Source organism: Cherax quadricarinatus, chromosome 15, assembly GCF_038502225.1.
Source record: "Cherax quadricarinatus isolate ZL_2023a chromosome 15, ASM3850222v1, whole genome shotgun sequence".
NCBI classification, from domain to species: domain Eukaryota; kingdom Metazoa; phylum Arthropoda; class Malacostraca; order Decapoda; family Parastacidae; genus Cherax; species Cherax quadricarinatus.
The window spans coordinates 14300684-14318878 of record NC_091306.1 but is presented as its reverse complement, the minus strand read 5'-3'; the positions used below and the strand labels follow the sequence as shown (position 1 = coordinate 14318878).

At 40.5% G+C, this 18195-nt stretch overlaps 1 protein-coding gene across 1 annotated transcript; it reads left to right on the top strand.

Annotated features, from left to right (window-relative positions):
• The first annotated feature begins 2249 nt into the window (after nt 1-2249).
• On the top strand, nt 2250-17659 carry LOC128692149 (uncharacterized). The gene is made up of 8 exons (XM_053781216.2): nt 2250-2378; nt 2669-2745; nt 11743-11902; nt 12196-12436; nt 13633-13914; nt 15537-15806; nt 16213-16547; nt 17230-17659. Exons 2-8 carry the CDS (start codon nt 2683-2685, stop codon nt 17517-17519), a joined length of 1641 nt encoding a protein of 546 aa, XP_053637191.1. The 5' UTR covers nt 2250-2378; nt 2669-2682; the 3' UTR covers nt 17520-17659.
• The last annotated feature ends 536 nt before the right edge of the window (nt 17660-18195 follow it).

Below are 18195 nucleotides of genomic sequence, written 5' to 3'. Positions count from 1 at the left end.
TCAACTATGACCATCTATGACATTCCAAACGTAGTATCCATCGCTTTCTCACTTGCTGTGACGCCAGTTAATATTTTGGCTGGGTTTAGGACTACTGGAATTTTACCCTTCAACAGAGACATATTCCAGGGTTCTGATTTTTTTGTGTGCTTACGTGACTGACAGACCACAGGAAGATCAACAAGAAATGCAAGTGTTTCAGCCTGCGACAAATTTAAGTGATAACTCAGTGACACACCACAAAGTCTGATCACAACAGTCCAGTCAAAATCTTGTTCAGTTCAGAATGTTTCTCATCTTCAAGATGAGAATGAACCAAGACCGTCTACTTCTGGATTCTGTGGAAAGAAAGCCCCATCTCTCGAAGATCTGAGGTCATTGCATAAAACTGGTCCCAGGAAGAGAAGTGGAATGAAAAGGAGGAAACGCTCCTCTGTCATTTTGACTGACACGCCAGTGAAAAAGACACTGGAAAGATGTCAAAAGAAGCACAGAAGAAACAATCAAAGAAATCAAAACGTGTTCATGGTGACGAGGAAAGTTCAGATGAAGAGGACAGTCTCTGTTTGGTATGTATGGGTCCTTTTTCCAAAAGCAAACCACGAGAAGTATGGATACAGTGTAGAATGTGCAAGTTGTGGGCCCACGAAGCCTGCACTAATGAATAATTGTTTTATACATGCCCCAGCTGTGACTCAGATAATAATTTAGATTAAGTTCACCTCAGGTATTAAGTAGTCTGTGCAATTATTATCTGGAAGTGTAATTATTTTCAATTGAATGTATAACACCTAGTCAGTTTTTAACTTTATTTTATTAAAAAAGGTTTCTTTCTTTACCAAGAAAAGTTTTTAAGTTTCTATGGAACTGAATATACTTGAAATGAAACATTATGAATAATCAGTATCTAAATTTACTCTTACATATTCCTAATTTACTATTACTATTTGCTGTACCAACTTACCTCATAGTGTGTGCCAACTTACCACGTACATGGGGCATGTTGGAACACGTCAAATGTTTTTTCTAAAGAATGCTGTGCTTTTGTTTCGAAAGAAAATTATTTTTTTCATTTCATGAAAAGTAAGACGAAGATTTATATTTTTCACTGGAAGTATAAAATTACCAAAATCGTTTGTTGTTTTTCTTTAATCACCGAAAATGTGAAAAGTGTGTCAACTAGCCCCGGTCTTCCCTATTCTCTGATCCATTGCAGTGCCCTTCCTGTTATATGCGCCTGATCCTCTAGCTTCTGCACTAATCTCTTGTGAGGAACTGTGTCAAAGGCCTTCTTGCAGTCCAAGACGATGCAATCAACTCACCCCTCTCTCTCGTGTCTTACTTCTGTTACTTTATCATAAAACTCCAGAAGGTTTGTGACACAGGATTTGCCTTCCATAAATCCGTGCTGGTTGCCGTTTATACGGTGTACTCTTGTTCCGTTCCAGGTGTTCCACCACTCTCCTCCTGATAATCTTCTCCATGACTTTGCATACTATATTCGTCAGTGACACAGGTCTATATTTTAGTGCCTCTTTTCTGTCTCCTTGTTTTAAAAATGGAAACTACATTTGCCGTCTTCCGTACTTCAGGTAGTTGCCCAGTTTCAAGGGATGTGTTGAAGATTGTGGTTAGTGGCACACACAGCATACCCGCTCCCTCTTTAAGGACCCACGGGGAGATGTCCGGTCCCATTGTGTGTGTGTGTGTGTGTGTGTGTGTGTGTGTGTGTGTGTGTGTACTCACCTAATTGTACTCACCTAGTTGAGGTTGCAGGGATCGAGTCCAAGCTCCTGGCCCCGCCTCTTCGCTGGTGTGTGTGTGTGTGTGTGTGTGATTATCTATCTTTAGCTACAGAATCAGTTTTGGTCGTAGTGTCCAGTTTTCCTGGTTTAGTTTCTTATGTATTTATTTAGTCCCACTGGTTACAACATGTTCTGCAACATATTGGACCTCATTCGATCACTCTACTACTGTTAGTGAATATATCTTTTTAACTGTCCTTTAGGTACTATCTTTTGTACTTCCTGTTGATTCCTTTAAGAAATTTGTATATTTTCTCGCTCTCATTTATAGTAATGCAAATTGTTGCCATTTCACATCTTTTCCATCCTTTCAGTCAACGATGGCAATTGAACATTTTCTCGCTGGCACCTGATGAGCAAGCTTGACATTTTCGGTGAGTCACAGCCGGGAGAGGATATGGGCTTCCTGTGGTTACTCCAGGCTAAAAGTGGAAGGTTCCCGACAGTCAGCTCTTGGAGTGCCACGAGACGAGTTGCTGCTCCTCCTCACAAGACACTGTGTCCATTCTGGCTCCATTTTGGCCCTCATCAGCGTCAGGAGGAAGGAAGAAAGCACGCTCACTAAATGCAGAGGTAATAATAGAGTCGTTCCTTGGTCTGTTAAGGCAGATCTGAAGACAAGAAGCAGAACTAAGAATCTTGAGATAAGTCTTTCATCACCACTGCCATTAAATACCGAAATCAAGTGTTCAATGCGATTATTACTCACGATGTCTTAGTTCAGAAAATAATTCGAATTAAATAGTTTTTAGCTGTAGATTTTATGACACAAATTTAATAATAACGAGCGAAGCTTATGTCATGAATGTCTTAAACTTATTCACAAGACACAGCTCGTACGTTATATCTCCCTTCTTTCTCAGCTTGAAGTGTAAACATGATGTCAACACTGGATAGCTCGGTGTACCGTCGACACAGGGACAGCTCTCCCGAGACCCAGGTAAGATTATACTACTTGTACTTACTTTACAGTAAGCACAGTTACATTCTGCACTTGTCAACCGTAGAGGGCAATCCAGGTTGAGGGAGCAATTTCTATTTTGCGATTAACGGACGGAGGATCGAATCTTCATTATTCCTTGCGCTGAATGACCTACATGGTCACATAAATATAATAATTGGCATTATAAATGAATTATCTCCTGCTTGTCTAAACCATGAATGAGTTACATGAGAGCATTTGAGAGTACATCTGAATGTATGGGAATGGAAGATAACAGACAAACTTGGGGTTTATTTCGAGGCTATCTTCTGAGAAAGAATACACTTTAGTTCTACATATAAAACTACAGTACTGTCACTATGTCCTTGGTGTTCCATGGTCAAATGAACTTCCTGTGTATAGTTTTTCAAGGACTTACTTTTTGGGTACATCACTTGTTATCATTTCTCATCCTGAGACTTCATTCCTTTCTACCATTCTCTGTTTACTCTTTTTTATATATTCCTTAATTCCATAGAGTTATTTCTTTTTTGCTTGTGTTTCTATTTCAGTGGTCATTCTTTGCCTTTTTTGTATTATGTCCGCTATTCTGTTGGTTCTTGAGACTAGACTTGATGTCCCTAAACTTATACTGCATTATGAATACTTTCTATTCAATGTGTTCCACCATTTGTTTCTTAGTGATTTATTTTAATGTTTTAGACAGTATACATGCCAGAGAAGCAGGACAGTTGGTCAGTGACCGTTGCCTGTGTCTCTGCTTGCATGGTTGGACTACGTTTGCAGTTTTCTGGCTGTCGGGGAGCTCCACAGATTCAGTTGCTTTACTACAGATCCTTGACATGGGTTCAGGCAATATTTAGGTTACTTTCTATGCTCATAAATACATTCTGTCAAGCTCTATGGTTTCTGTTATATGCAGTTATCAAAGAGGTTCTTCACTTTTTCCCTGTACATGCAGATTTTTTTTTTTTTAGGATTTGTTCTGCCCAGCAGCCTCTACTTTCTGACACTTCTCTTTTCAACTTCAAGATGTTTTTCAATTTTCTACTCAGCTTCTCACAAACCTCTGCTGTCTTTTTTTTTAATAAGTTTCGCTCCTGGTTAGTTCTTTGAGGTTTAGTCATATGCGAATTGCTTCTTTTTCTCAAGAGGAAACCTCAATTCATGAAAAATACAGGCTGTGTGGCAGTGTTGAAGGTGTCAGACAGAGAAAGGGATTTATCAGTAATTACAAATAAAAGACTGTCATCAAATCTCATAACTGCAGTAGTGAGAAGCTCAAATGCTATTCGGTATTACAAACTTCAAAATAGCCATCAGATATATGGCTGGCGAAGTGCTAAAATTGCTGGTCACAAGACCAGAAATGAAATATGCAGTACTGGTGAGGAGCGGGTGAAGTAAGGTAGAAAATAGTAAGTACAAAGACGAGAAATATAAGTGAAGAAGATTCCTTAAAATGGCTTTATTTGTTAACAGGCGAGAAAGAGAAAACACTGCAATTTATATAATAAATCATAAAATGACACTTTAAAATACGCATTTCTTAGGGTCATCAGCAATACGAATAAGAGATGACACGTTTAAACTAGAAAAACAAGGTGCTAAGTAAGTATTTTATCAACGTGAGGTAAACTGTTGAAATGGCATCCAGGAGAAGGTATTATATACTACAGTCAATCGAAACTTTAACCAATCATTTAACAAAAAAAAAAAAAAAACAGTGAAGACGGGATGCCTTGAGCACACCTCTACAACTGATACTACAATTCATTGCAAATATCAGTCTCGGACACGCGAAGAAGATGCAAAACTAATGAAAAGAGAACAAAGTACTGAAGACTGCAGTAAGTTGTATGTTGATCTTAACAGGTTACAGGAATGGTTGAAAAAGTAGTTGCTGGAGGTCACAGTGATGGAGCGAGCAACCTTAAAACACCAGGGATATATATCACGCCTAACCTATCCCTAAAACACATTAACTGAATAACATAGGCAGCGTATGCTTGACTGACGAATGTACAACAGCCTTTAAAATTCTAAACAAGAAATCATTCAGCTTGTTGCACATAACATGTGTAATACCAATCATCGAACATGCAGCACCGGTGAGAAACCGACTTAAAACATAAAAAAGAATAAAAAAATACAAATATATACCAAATTAATGGTACATGAACTGCTGAACAGATAATAGGAACAATAACTGCATAAATTGGGCCTCATGACACTACACGAACGGATAACAGGAGATATGATCATATCTTCGGAGAACAGACAGTGTTCACCACGGGAAAGCCCAACACGAGGAAACAGAAAATTAGCATTCAGATGAGTCACAGAGATGTCAAGAAGTATTTCTACATCGTTAGATGAGTCAAAGAAATGTCAGGAAGCATTTCTACAACGTTACAACAGTAACGTAGATGGGTCCGAGAGATAGAACCGAACACTCACAAACTCTAGTAAGAAATTACAAGCATATAAAAATGTACTTAAAGTTAAAAAGAGTACTTGACTAAAACGTTCAGTAGGCAGTGTTGTCAGGCACTCCTGTCTTTCCTTGTCAGTATATTACATTACGTTGCCAGCAACAGGGTTTCCCTGGCTGTCTCTATCACACACGTTCACCGGGGCACCCATGTTCTCCGGAGTACCCGTGTTCATCGAAGCACTCGTGTTCACTGGGGCACCCGTGTTCACTGGGTCAACCGTATTCACTGGGGCACCCATGCTCATCGTGGTACCCATGTTCCCCCTGGGCACCCATGTCAATCGAGGCATCCATGACCACCGGGTCACCCACATCCACCTCACACTCACCATTTTTACATTATTTAAGACACATCTCAGGATATCACTTATCTGTAGTGTGTCTCGCTCTATATACACTTTAATACCTATTTTAGAGATTAGAGTAGCTACATGCGGACTTAATGACCCTCATGCATTTGATAGCCTTTTAGCTCAACCAACGAACCAACCCAGGTACCTAATTACTGCTAGATGAACAGGGACAACAGGCATAAAAAGAGTTACTCTTAATGTTCACCTGCCCTTGACTTAAACCCGTGTCCTTCGAGTGTGAGCCGAAGATACTACCACTAAGCTACGACTACCTATCCAAGCAACCTTCATGTACAGTGATACCTCGCATATCCGGCTTGCCATTATCCAAACCTCGCCAATATCCGAACAGGCCCTGGGAAAGGGTAAAATTCTAAAATTATTACCGAAACATCCGAACAGCTGGTCGGATACGGGAGAAGGCTGCATCAAACTTGGCGCGCACTGTAGTGTACCGGTTGGCCACTAGGAGCCACGCTCTTCGCCTTTCATTTAATTAACATTATGACAGCTGTATTTTGTCCTATCTTGTGTATGCACCAAAGAGGACCAGGAATGTGCTTACTCTAGAAAAAAGAGGCAAATATTGTCGCACGTGGATGCAGGTTGGTCTAAGTCTGGGAAAAAACTACAGAAGACGACGTGCAGGACTGGCTAGAGTGTGACGAAGACGAACCTGGTGTGCAATCTCTGACGGATGCAGAGATTGCAGAATCAGTGTTGCATCCGGAATATTTCGAAAGTGACGACAACGACGACGACCCAATGCCTCCAAGATCAAAATCTTCAGCAGCAACGGCAGGTGTCGAAACACTTTTGGAGTACATATTTGGAGCATCCGCTGTCCACTTGGAAATTATAGGGGGATTAGTACCAAATCACTCCCTATGAAAACAAAAGACTCGGTAGACGATGCAACGTCCTCCCAATGAAAAGCAGGGGCGGCACGAGTACGCTAAGACAACACAATAAGTTTCAGGGGCCCAAGACTATTCAGCTGCCTCCCAGCATACATAAGGGGGATTACCAATAGACCCCTTGCATTCAAGAAGGCGCTGGACAGGCACCTAAAGTCAGTACCTGACCAGCCGGGCTGTGGTTCTTACGTCGGTTTGCGTGAGGCCAGTAGTAACAGCCTGGTTGATCAGGACCTGATCCACCGCGAGGCCTGGCCACAGACCGGGCCGCGGGGCCGTTGACTCCCGAAACCCTTTCCAGGTATACTCCAGGTAGCCCATTTGAAAAGTTATGGTCCTGTGGTCCGTGAAATCCGGGAGGCTGTTATTCGAGCCTAGAGTGTCTGGTCCCACCGCCAGATAACGTTGAACTCGTTTTTTAAACCTACAACGCCGTCGCCGATGGCGATATGACGGGGTACGAATAGTGATATGACGGTACGGATGCGCATTTTTTTCCCCTTCACGTATCCGGAAACTCCGTGTTTCCGAACCGGTCTCGGCCCATATAGTTCGGATATGAGAGGTATCACTGTATTCCTATCTTTAATATATACACACCGAAATCGGTACTACAGTCCTTTGTTCAAACTCGCCATCTTGGTATATAAAGTATAGAGTAAGCTAAGTGTTTAGACACCGTGAAGATATGTAAACTTCTGAGATTTTAACTTGTGTCATCCATTGTTATTACTGAACCATTTTCTTTAACTTATGGTAAGTATCGTCTTGAAAAGTAAATATTTACAGGAATTTTTTCTTGCCATAACAATTTGTATAATAATTTTTATGTAACTACAAAATAGGAAAATTCTAATATTATGAGTAACTTGAAGGGTGTGATTATAATTTAAAATGAAAACAAATGCAGAGTACAGGACACGTTCAAGGAGTTCCCGCAGTTCTGGTTAGTTACAGAAATTTCCAGGATGACTGCCAAATCACAACTTTTCCCAACTCATAATTCGTCGCGACAATTCACTACCAGACTTGCTTCATTAGTGCGCGTTTCACCCCATCTTACTGATCAAATTGGATCAAAGTGTCTGATCCTGTGAATGTGAGGTCGGATTCGGGAAGGTGTATGAAGATCGCTAATAAAATCTATATCTGTCCATACCTATTTTGGAACTAGCATGTAGCTTGTCTACAAGTTTCCTAGTAGTAGCAACTAGCAATGATCTTTTAAATTTTAAATTTTTCTACATATAAATCCATGCTATTAATGTCTATGGACGAAACTTATAGAAGATAACCTGATCTGTAGCATCTACATCATGGGTGTCACAGGACTAGGAATTTATAGAATAGCTTCAGGAAGAGAATTCACTGGAGGAAAGTGTGGTCATTTTGGTGACGCCTCGCCATTATAACCTCGTGCTCATTTGAAATTCTACCCTAGCTGCCACCATATAAGTTACGTCCCATAACATTCGATCAATATCTAGGTTCCTAGTTTCTGTTGTGTAAACAGGAACATCAGGTGTAAAAAAAACTTTCTCATATGTCTAGCTTTGCTTGGGGAGCGAACCTGGGACCTTTCAGTTGTGAGCTCTGACCGCTGTTCAGCGATATACACGTTACCCTATCAACTTAGAACCCGTGTAGGCCGGGTAGCGGTCGGGCCGTACTCTGGAGTACCTAGTACTCAAGAGTACTAAGAGGGTCTAACTCAAAATAGGAAAACCCTGAAGAGGGAAGTCAAGGCGTTCCCATGTTAGAAGACTAGCTATAAATGAGTTATGCTAGATGTTTAGGTATGCATGGATTATGTTATGTCAGACGGTTTGGTACATTTGAGTTATATTATATATTTAGGTACACAGGGTTACGTTAAGGAATAAAGTAAACTCCAAGTGTGTATACAGGTAGAAATATATTCTGATTACTTTGCTAAATTACTTTGTTAGGATTAAACACTTTTGACTACACAAGGCGACATCACTAGGCGCGTCGAGGTTAATTCATAAATTAGGGATTTAAATTCCAGCGTATATGCAGTAAGGTGTCTCTCGGTGGATGTACACTGATGTACCCAGCATACATAAGGGGGATTACCAACAGACCCCTGGCAGTCTTCAAGCTGGCACTGGACAAGCACCTAAAGTCGGTACCTGACCAGCCGGGCTGTGGCTCGTACGTTGGTTTGCGTGCAGCCAGCAGCAACAGCCTGGTTGATCAGGCTCTGATCCACCAGGAGGCCTGGTCACAGACCGGGCCGCGGGGGCGTTGACCCCCGGAACTCTCTCCAGGTAAACTCCAGGTACACCTCTCAGTGTATATACACTGTGGTTCACCTCTCAGTGTATATACACTGATGTACACCTCTCAGTGTATATACACTGTGGTGCACCCCTCAGTGTATATACACTGTGGTGCACCTCTCAGTGTATATACACTGTGGTGCACCTCTCAGTGTATATACACTGTGGTGCACCTCTCAGTGTATATATACTGTGGTGCACCTATCAGTGTATATACACTGTGGTGCACCTTTCAGTGTATATACACTGTGGTGCACCTCTCACTGTATACACACTGAGGTATATCTCTCTGTATATACATTAAGATACGCCTCTCAGTGTACACACATCTTTCAGTGTACATAAACTGCTCTGTGCACATAAACAATACGAGGTAAAAAATACTTCATATGGGGGTTTCAAGTTTCTCCTTAAACAATGAAGCTTCCGCTGTAGCGAAGGCTTCCGTTTAACGAAGATTTCCGTTTTAGCGAAGATTTCCGCTTCCAGAAATTCCTTCACAATGTTGGCAGTGAGTCGTTAGTGGGAATGTTTAGTCTAGATTGTATCAATGTTTAACAGGGTGATTGTATGTTTAAAAATGAACCATAGATCACGTTTCCATGCGCCTTGAACCATTATTCTGAACTTGATAATAGTCCGAGACGGGCAGAAACGTCTATCCCCGCCCGTGGTATGGTTTGTTTACAATCGTGTCATTACGATTTCGTGAGTCATGTTGACGGCTTTGAAGGGACTTGAGCTAGAGTTCGTCATGGCCACGCTAACTGGAGATTCATCTGTAAAAACTTGCATTTGTGGTCACAGTGGTGCCTATGCTAACCTTCCTATGGTGTATAAATATACCTAGTTGGTTGAATTTTATTGTGGCTAGCTGGTACAGTGGCTAACGCGACGGTCTGGAGTTTTGAAACTCTGATCGCGGGTTCTATCCCCGCCCGTGGTATTATTTGAATCATTGAAAGTGTCTTCGCCAAAGAGTAAGTTTTTAGTGATTTGTTATAGCTATAGTACTGAGACTTTTATTATTTGTTGCTGTATGTATTTGACAAGTAAATGTTTTAAATTTCACGACTGGTGTTACTATTATTATTATTATTATTATTATTATTATTACCGCCATGGGAAAGCACTGAAGACGCAGACGTAACGAGGTATACAAGCAAGCATAAGGAAGCTCAAATTCATTGGATAAAAAGACCATCACCGGCAATCCCCCCCCCCTTCCTTTTAAAGTATAAAGTCAGTAAATTCAGTTTTGATGTCTAACCTCATTTGTCTTATGTCTATTTGCATAATCTTTTATTATTGTTTTTATTCGATCCCAAGAACAAAATATTCAATAATTCTGGTCCACAGGAAATGGTAGTTCGAACTTTGGAGATACACCATATATTTATGTTATTATTTTATCCAAAACAAAGTCCAGTCTTATTTAGATTTTGCCTCATTCTCTGACTTAAAAAATTCTTTCAAATTCTATGAGACTTCTTATAAAATAAAGTTTATAAAGGACACTCACTAACAGGATGACTGTGGGGCCCCTCACTAACAGGATAACTGTGGGGCCCTCACTAACAGGATGACTGTGGGGCCCCTCACTAACAGGATAACTGTGGGGCCCTCACTAAAAGGATGACTGTGGGGCCCCTCACTAACAGGATGACTGTGGAGCCCCTCACTAACAGGATGACTGTGGGGCCCTCACTAACAGGATGACTGTGGGGCCCTCACTAACAGGATGACTGTGGGGCCCCTCACTAACAGGATGACTGTGGGGCCCTCACTAACAGGATGACTGTGGGGCCCCTCACTAACAGGATGACTGTGGGGCCCTCACTAACAGGATGACTGTGGGGCCCCTCACTAACAGGATGACTGTGGGGCCCTCACTAACAGGATGACTATGGGGTCCCTCACTAACAGGATGACTGTGGGACCCACTCACTAACAGGATGACTGTGGGGCCCTCACTAACAGGATGACTATGGGGCCCCTTACTAACAGGATGACTGTGGGGCCCCTCACTAACAGGATGACTGTGGGGCCCTCACTAACAGGATGACTGTGGGGCCCCTCACTAACAGGATGACTGTGGGACCCACTCACTAACAGGATGACTGTGGGACCCACTCACTAACAGGATGACTGTGGGACCCCTCACTAACAGGATGACTGTGGGGCCCTCACTAACAGGATGACTGTGGGGCCCTCACTAACAGGATGACTGTGGGACCCACTCACTAACAGGATGACTGTGGGACCCACTCACTAACAGGATGACTGTGGGGCCCACTCACTAACAGGATGACTGTGGGACCCCTCACTAACAGGATGACTGTGGGGCCCTCACTAACAGGATGACTGTGGGGCCCTCACTAACAGGATGACTGTGGGACCCACTCACTAACAGGATGACTGTGGGACCCACTCACTAACAGGATGACTGTGGGGCCCACTCACTAACAGGATGACTGTGGAGGCACTCATAAAATGTTTCTAGCAGGAAGACTATGTGGAACCGGGTATAAAAAATAAAGTACAGTAATTAATGTAAAGTGTTATGACGAATAAAGTAAAGAAAGACTATTGTTTCATCTTTATTATAATTTCTGTTTTTGCTTTACAATATTAAAAGCTTCAGCAATAAGTGACGATGGTAAGTTTGTGTGTTTTAGTGATCTTAACAGGTTTGTTCGTTTGTTTGAATGATGTTAATAGGTTAGTGTGAGTAATATTAATAGGTTTGAGATTTTTGTGCGAGTGATAATTCATTTATGTGTTTGTATGAATGAAATTAATGGGTTCGTGTGTGTGTATCAGGCTTTCATACTTAGCTTTGCCTCATAATTTTCCTGCTACAAGTGCCGTGTCCCTGATTCTCTTCCTCCTTGCCTCGCCGTGACGACTGTTTTTTCTGGTAGGTGCGGCCTGTGGTTGTAGGGGCGCCCTACGTGCTGTGTGTGTTCACCGTGGGAGTCATCCTCATGGGAGTCGGCACTTTCCTTACCTCGCAGGCCTACGAGAAGGATCCACCAGACACCCTGCTGCTGGCCCTTGGTCCTGGCCTACTGGGACTCGGAGGTGAGGGCAAACACAGGCAGGCAAAATTAGTAGATTCGCTATCACTTAAGTTCTACTGTACGAATCTTTCCAGGACGACACGATTTAATGACCCATCCATTTCTTTAAAATTCAGCACTGAACCTCCCATCTGAAAACGTATTGCATTCGGTGTGAATTTGAGACTGACATTTTTTTATGCACGCTACAACACACACAGGTCACTCTCAAACTACTCAAGGCTCTGAACTATTTTGCCAATTGGTTAAGCTGTTAGTAAGCAAGCAGAGTGTTGTAACTGGGATTTCCTTCAGGTCTGCTGTTGCTGGGGTCTGTCCTGGTGTGTGTAGTCGCCTGCTGCAAAAATCGACATATACGAGAAGCCTTGTCCGATGAGCTCCTCAACATTGGGGGCTCCACATTCTACGGTGGGAGGGGTTTCGTGCAGCTGGAGGAGGAGACGCAACTGCACGACCGTCCCCCGAAGCACCACCTCCACAACTCAGCCCTGGGCGGAGTCACCAACCCCGCTGGACCTGATCACGATGCGATCATGTAAGTCTAATTATTCCTCCACTCATCCTTGTAGGTTTAACCGTTCTTTTTGATTATAATAATAATAATCCTCCACGCATCGTATACTACTAGCACTCTCCACAGTTCTGCCTGATTTCATGAACTTAGTGTGTTCTCACGAAGTTGTTTGAGGGGATCAAGACATTCCCCAAACAGCACCTCGGATCATGGCCTCCGGGCAGCGCTGTATGACCCTTGTGGGTTTAGCGCTTAGTTTTGATTGTAATAATAATAATAATAATAATAATAATAATAATAATAATAATAATAATAATAATAATAGTAGTAGTAGTAATAATAATTATGGCTGCACGGCTCTGCATACCTTCTCTGAGGCCCATGACTGATGTGATTGAGTTCTGTCGCACATACTTTCTAATCCAAGTATAGTGTCAGCCTCTCTCTTGTTATGACTAAATTCATTCACGTTCTGTATTACTCCAACGACGTAAAAATACTTTCTAATGTTTCACAGATTAGGTTGTGTTCAGCTGTCACGTGTCTCTTCGTTCCTCCTCCCGGTGTAAAAGCTGCCGCCCTTGTTTATCCCGTCCATGTCCAGTAGTGTTTGTATATCACGATTTATTCTCCTGATGCACCTTTCTATATGCATCTTCTTATAAGTTCTCACTTGCAGTTATGGTATAAATCTGTAGGTATATTACTGAACTTTATCGTCCTTACTTGTGCGTTAGTTTTCGTGAAAATTCCAAACCGGTTCTGCATTCTCTGGGATCGAATATGAAAGTCATCTTTACGTTTGTTCATATAACATTCATCGCTAATGTTATTCATCTTATGTTATTTTTAGGTGACAGATTAATATAATATTCACTTCCTGTTTTTTTTTCCTCAGATAGTGCTAAGTTTTCGGTTTCCTTGTCCTTTCTTATTTTTTTCACTTGTGAGTTTGAGCTCTAACAGCCGCGTGCATACCAGTTCTGTAGCTTGTGTAGATCTTCATCTAGTTACCGTGAACACTCTTATGTTGAAATCTGTTTTTTTGTGACAGGTCGTGTTTGTGGGTACACAGAGATAAGTGAAATATAGAATTTAAATTGTCAATTTAAATGGTTATAAATTATGTTTACTTTAATTTGTAATAGCAATGGCAGCATGACACATACTGCCATGGTGCCATTTTATGGCCTCATTAAAAATGTTAAAAATTTCAGGATCTTGGCAAATACGGTGGCAGAGGAAAGAGAGAGGCAACGTAAGAGTTCTCGAAAATATTCAAGAAATTTATCCCAGGACCCTCTTCAGTGTGTCGATGTTCCTGGTTATTCCAAGTATTATTTAGGTCCTCAGCGCCACAGCCGTGATGACATTGACCTTCTCGATCACCTGGGCTTGGAGAGGCTTAGAAGAGCTAATGCGTATCCAGAGCTAGCTGAGGATTTCGATCTGGGGGATCCTGACATGTCTTCAAGCGCAGTGAGGGAGAGAGCTTACAGGTGAGTCACGTCTCCTCTTTGATAGACAGTTTAAGTTAGAAGGATCTGACCCTTCCCCCTTCTTTAATACAAGTATTTGAAAAGGTGTTGGGAAGTAAAAGAGTGGTAATGCTTTCAGCTTATAACCCAAAGAGCTAGGGTTGATTCCGAGAAAGTCGAAATATACTGGCAATCACCTTACATTTGCTGCCGATGTTTAATTATTTGGAGTGTGACCAGGGTAATATTGAGTGAAGGGATTCAGGGAAACCTGTTATTTTTAATTAGCCGGACTTGAGTCCTGGAAATGGGAAGTACAATGCCTGCACTTTAAAGGAGAGGTTTGGGATATTGGCAGTTTGGAGGGATATGTTGTGTATCTTTATACGTATATGCTTCTAAACTGTTGTATTCTGAGCACCTCTGCAAAAACAGTGATTATGTGTGAGTGTTGAATAATGATGAAAGTATTTTCTTTTAGGGGATTTTTTTTTCTTTTTTGGGTTACCCTGCCTCGGTGGGAGATGGCCGACTTGTTAAATATATATATATATATATATATATATATATATATATATATATATATATATATATATATATATATATATATATATATATATATATATGTCGTGCCGAATAGGCAGAACTTGCGATCTTGGCTTAAATAGCAACGCTCATCTTGCCATATAGGACAAGTGAAAATTTGTGTATGCAATAATTTCGCCAAAATCATTCTGAACCTAACGAAAAAAATATATTTCACTGTGTTTGTTTAGTATTAAATTATTGTAAACAAATCTAAAATATATTCAGTAGGGTTAGGCTAAAATAAATTGCGCTTGTTATAATAAGGTTAGGTAAGTTTTTTAAGTTCCTTTTAGTGCAAAATTAAAAATTTTTACATCATCAATAATGAAAAAAATATATATTTAAACGTATAAGAGAAAATTTTAGAAAGGACTTAATTTTAAATGAGTTCTTGCTAATTGAGCAGTTTTACATATTCGGCACGACATATATATATATATATATATATATATATATATATATATATATATATATATATATATATATATATATATATATATATATATATATGTATGTATGTATGTATGTATGTATGTATGTATGTATATTATTGTACCCACGAAACAAGTGGTATTGGTCAATAACACAATCCTTAACAATGGCGCATCCAGCCAAGCTAGATGTTGTATCCGCCATCGAAGGACATACGGTGGTGTGGACGCCTCTGAGCTAATTTCATTCTACTCCCTGCTTGTGTAGTAGCTCAACAAGCAGTATATTACATTATTGTACAATGCGCCATTGTTAAGGAGTGTGTGGTCTAGTGGTCTAAAGCGTCATGCGTTGTCGCTTACCATGAGGTGGGCCAAAACAGCATGGGTTAGAGTCCTTGGCTAGTGCAGTGTTGTTATATATATATATATATATATATATATATATATATATATATATATATATATATATATATATATATATATATATATATATATATATATATATATATATATATATATATATATATATATATATATATATATATATATATATATATATATATATACGTAAGTGTAAGTCCACTGTTGTCGATTATTTCAAGGTTATAAATCCTCCTGCAGCATGTCCGTTCGAGGGTCGCCGGCACAACTGACTCCCGTTCAGCAGAGACTTCGCAGAAACGTAACCTTTGCGTCAGCCTACCAAGCCACTTTGCAGCACCAGCAAGAGCAGCTGCAGTTCCTACGACAACAGGAGCAGCAGATGAGGAAAAATCTGCTGCTCAAAGAGCAGCAGTCAAGCTTCAAACGTAAGAGGAGTTCGAAGCGAAAAAAGGGGATACTATCAAGAGAGGAGAGTACCGAGGGAATCAAAGTGCATTACCTTCCTCAGTAAGTCATTGCAATATTATTTTATTTATTAAGGTCAATAATGCTTATTACGACTAGCATAAAAGGCACTAATAACAAACACAAAGAAGGGGGATGAGATGTAGCCTAATAATACTGGTTCTCTTTCTTTTAGTTTATGACTCCTCGTCACAAACTTTCATTGAGAAAAAATCAAGATTTTTTAATTATGAGTTTCTCTTGATCGCTACACCTTTAATACGGTAAAAAGCTTTATTGAGATACTTTAAACAGAAAAAGTATTATGTTATACAAAAATACGTTAATTTTCATCATCTGTAACAACTGGAAAAGTAAATATCACTGTAAAATACTAAAAATTCAAGAAATTTCGTTATATTTCAAGTGGGAAACTAAATATTCAACAATAACTGATGCACTCTGCTAGGTACAACCCGGACCTGCTGAGTGCTGTGGGTATCCAGCCCAAGCATCCTCAGCTGGAACGGGTAGCCAGTGACCAGGACAGGCGAGACCCTAACAGGAAAGAACATTGGAAGAACGAAGTCAACCACGGCAGTCTGGGCAACCCACGCCGACGACCCTCAGTGGTAATGGGTGTCAAGGGGTTTCGACCACAACATTCCGGCTCTTCGTACAGGCACCATTCCATCTACGCCTCGGATATGGACCTTCACAGAATCCACACTGTGGCCAGTGAAGGCCACAGTGATTCTACCTCCGAATATAGACAAGAGCCTCAAACACTTCATAAACTCAGTAGTAAGTACCGCCACCGCTCTCTGACAGGTTAAGTCAAGTTTATGAGATGACCTTCAGAGTGTTAAGAAGTATTTAGTGGGTAACCATATATGATCATTTCATTGACAGATTGTTGTTTTGACTAAAACATTAAAACAATACTGACAGACACTGATACTCAGGGCACCATCTTTCATGAGATAGTATTGAAACCCAGAAACCTCAGCTGGTGTCATGAAAGACAGGACTCTCGCCACTTAGCTCAGAGAGTTGATATCATAATTCAGTTATATCAGGAATATTTTGGTCAATGAACTTCGAAAAGTAACTGAAGTTATTTACACCATTTAAGGGTAAAATAAAATTTCTGCCTTTATTTTTTCAGAGCCTTATTAAAATCAATATCCTCTTTTTTCTATACATGATTATCTGCTGAGTGTAAATGTGGTTCTGCTAACTGCCTCTTGTTCACACACGTTTCCTCTCCCCAGTATATCTCACACAAAATATATAGATTCACAATATAGTTGCTGCAACAGTTAGCCCACGAATTGGAGTTTCAGTTCAATGACAAACATCCTGAAACATTATCAAATCACGAGAAACTTGATAATGATTCAGAACGGATCGAAACGTCTCCTAGTTTTGTTCACACACTATTTTTCCTATTACCAGCATATCTCATTAAGATTCTCTACCACAGAATCAGATACGGAGGACCAATACCAGAGATCCTCGCCTGAAATAAGACGCCCTTTCCGCCCAAATGAAGGCTCGTTGTCCTCCTTAAATCGACAAGATACGAAGAGAGACGACCTCACGCTGCCCAGGTCCTCCTCAACATCGCCCAGCCTAGGCCGACCGCTGTCCAACATATCTTCAGAATCCTGCTGCTCCGAGTGTTGTCGAAGTGGACACGATGGATCCGCCTGCGAAGCTACTGGACATACTCATGACCAGCAGGTGGAAAACGGACCAGAAAAAATGAAGTAAAGTATATACTGTAAAAGGACAGAGCGGTGTTGTGCATGCTGTAGCAGCAGGGTGACAGGTCAAGCCATGCCAAGACAAATAACATGAGTAAACTGACACTTCGCCCTTCTGTCTTGTATTCGTATGAGAAAGGTGATTAATTCTTGAATAATTCTCTAGTTCCATACTTGAAAGGCTGAGACAATCATATCGAAAACAGCGTATTATATGCTTGATTTTACTACGATATATAATGCTGATACCAAAGACACGATCTCAATGAACGTTCTAAAATGACACTTTGTTTCAACAGTCTAATATATGTTTCATACTCATCGCTTTCATTTATTTCCTGTTTTTAAATCATTCTCCTCTGCTATGTCCGGGTGCTACATAATATTGTATAATTCTTTTGTACATACTTTTCTCGTGGTATATTATGAAAAAATTATATTATGGACATATTAGTAAACATTAATTACTATTTACAGTTTTTGTTTCTCCTCCTAGGAATTACTATGTTTATGTTTTGTATATAAACGAGTGAACAAGAGTGAACACTGTTGTATGTTTACAAGCAAGAGTGAACAGGCACCGTTTGCCTACAAAACTTACTATGTTCTGTATATGTACAAAAATGACAAAACTTTATACACCTACAACACTTACTAAGTTTTGTTAATATGCAACAGTGATT

Excerpts from the sequence above, each read along its gene's own strand:
- LOC128692149 (XM_053781216.2), top strand. The coding sequence starts at position 2,683 with ATGATGTCAACACTGGATAGCTCGGTGTACCGTCGACACAGGGACAGC. Across the intron at positions 2,746-11,742 it reads ACAGCTCTCCCGAGACCCAG|GTGCGGCCTGTGGTTGTAGG; the intron begins GTAAGATTATAC and ends TTTTTCTGGTAG. Across the intron at positions 15,807-16,212 it reads AAAGTGCATTACCTTCCTCA|GTACAACCCGGACCTGCTGA; the intron begins GTAAGTCATTGC and ends GCACTCTGCTAG.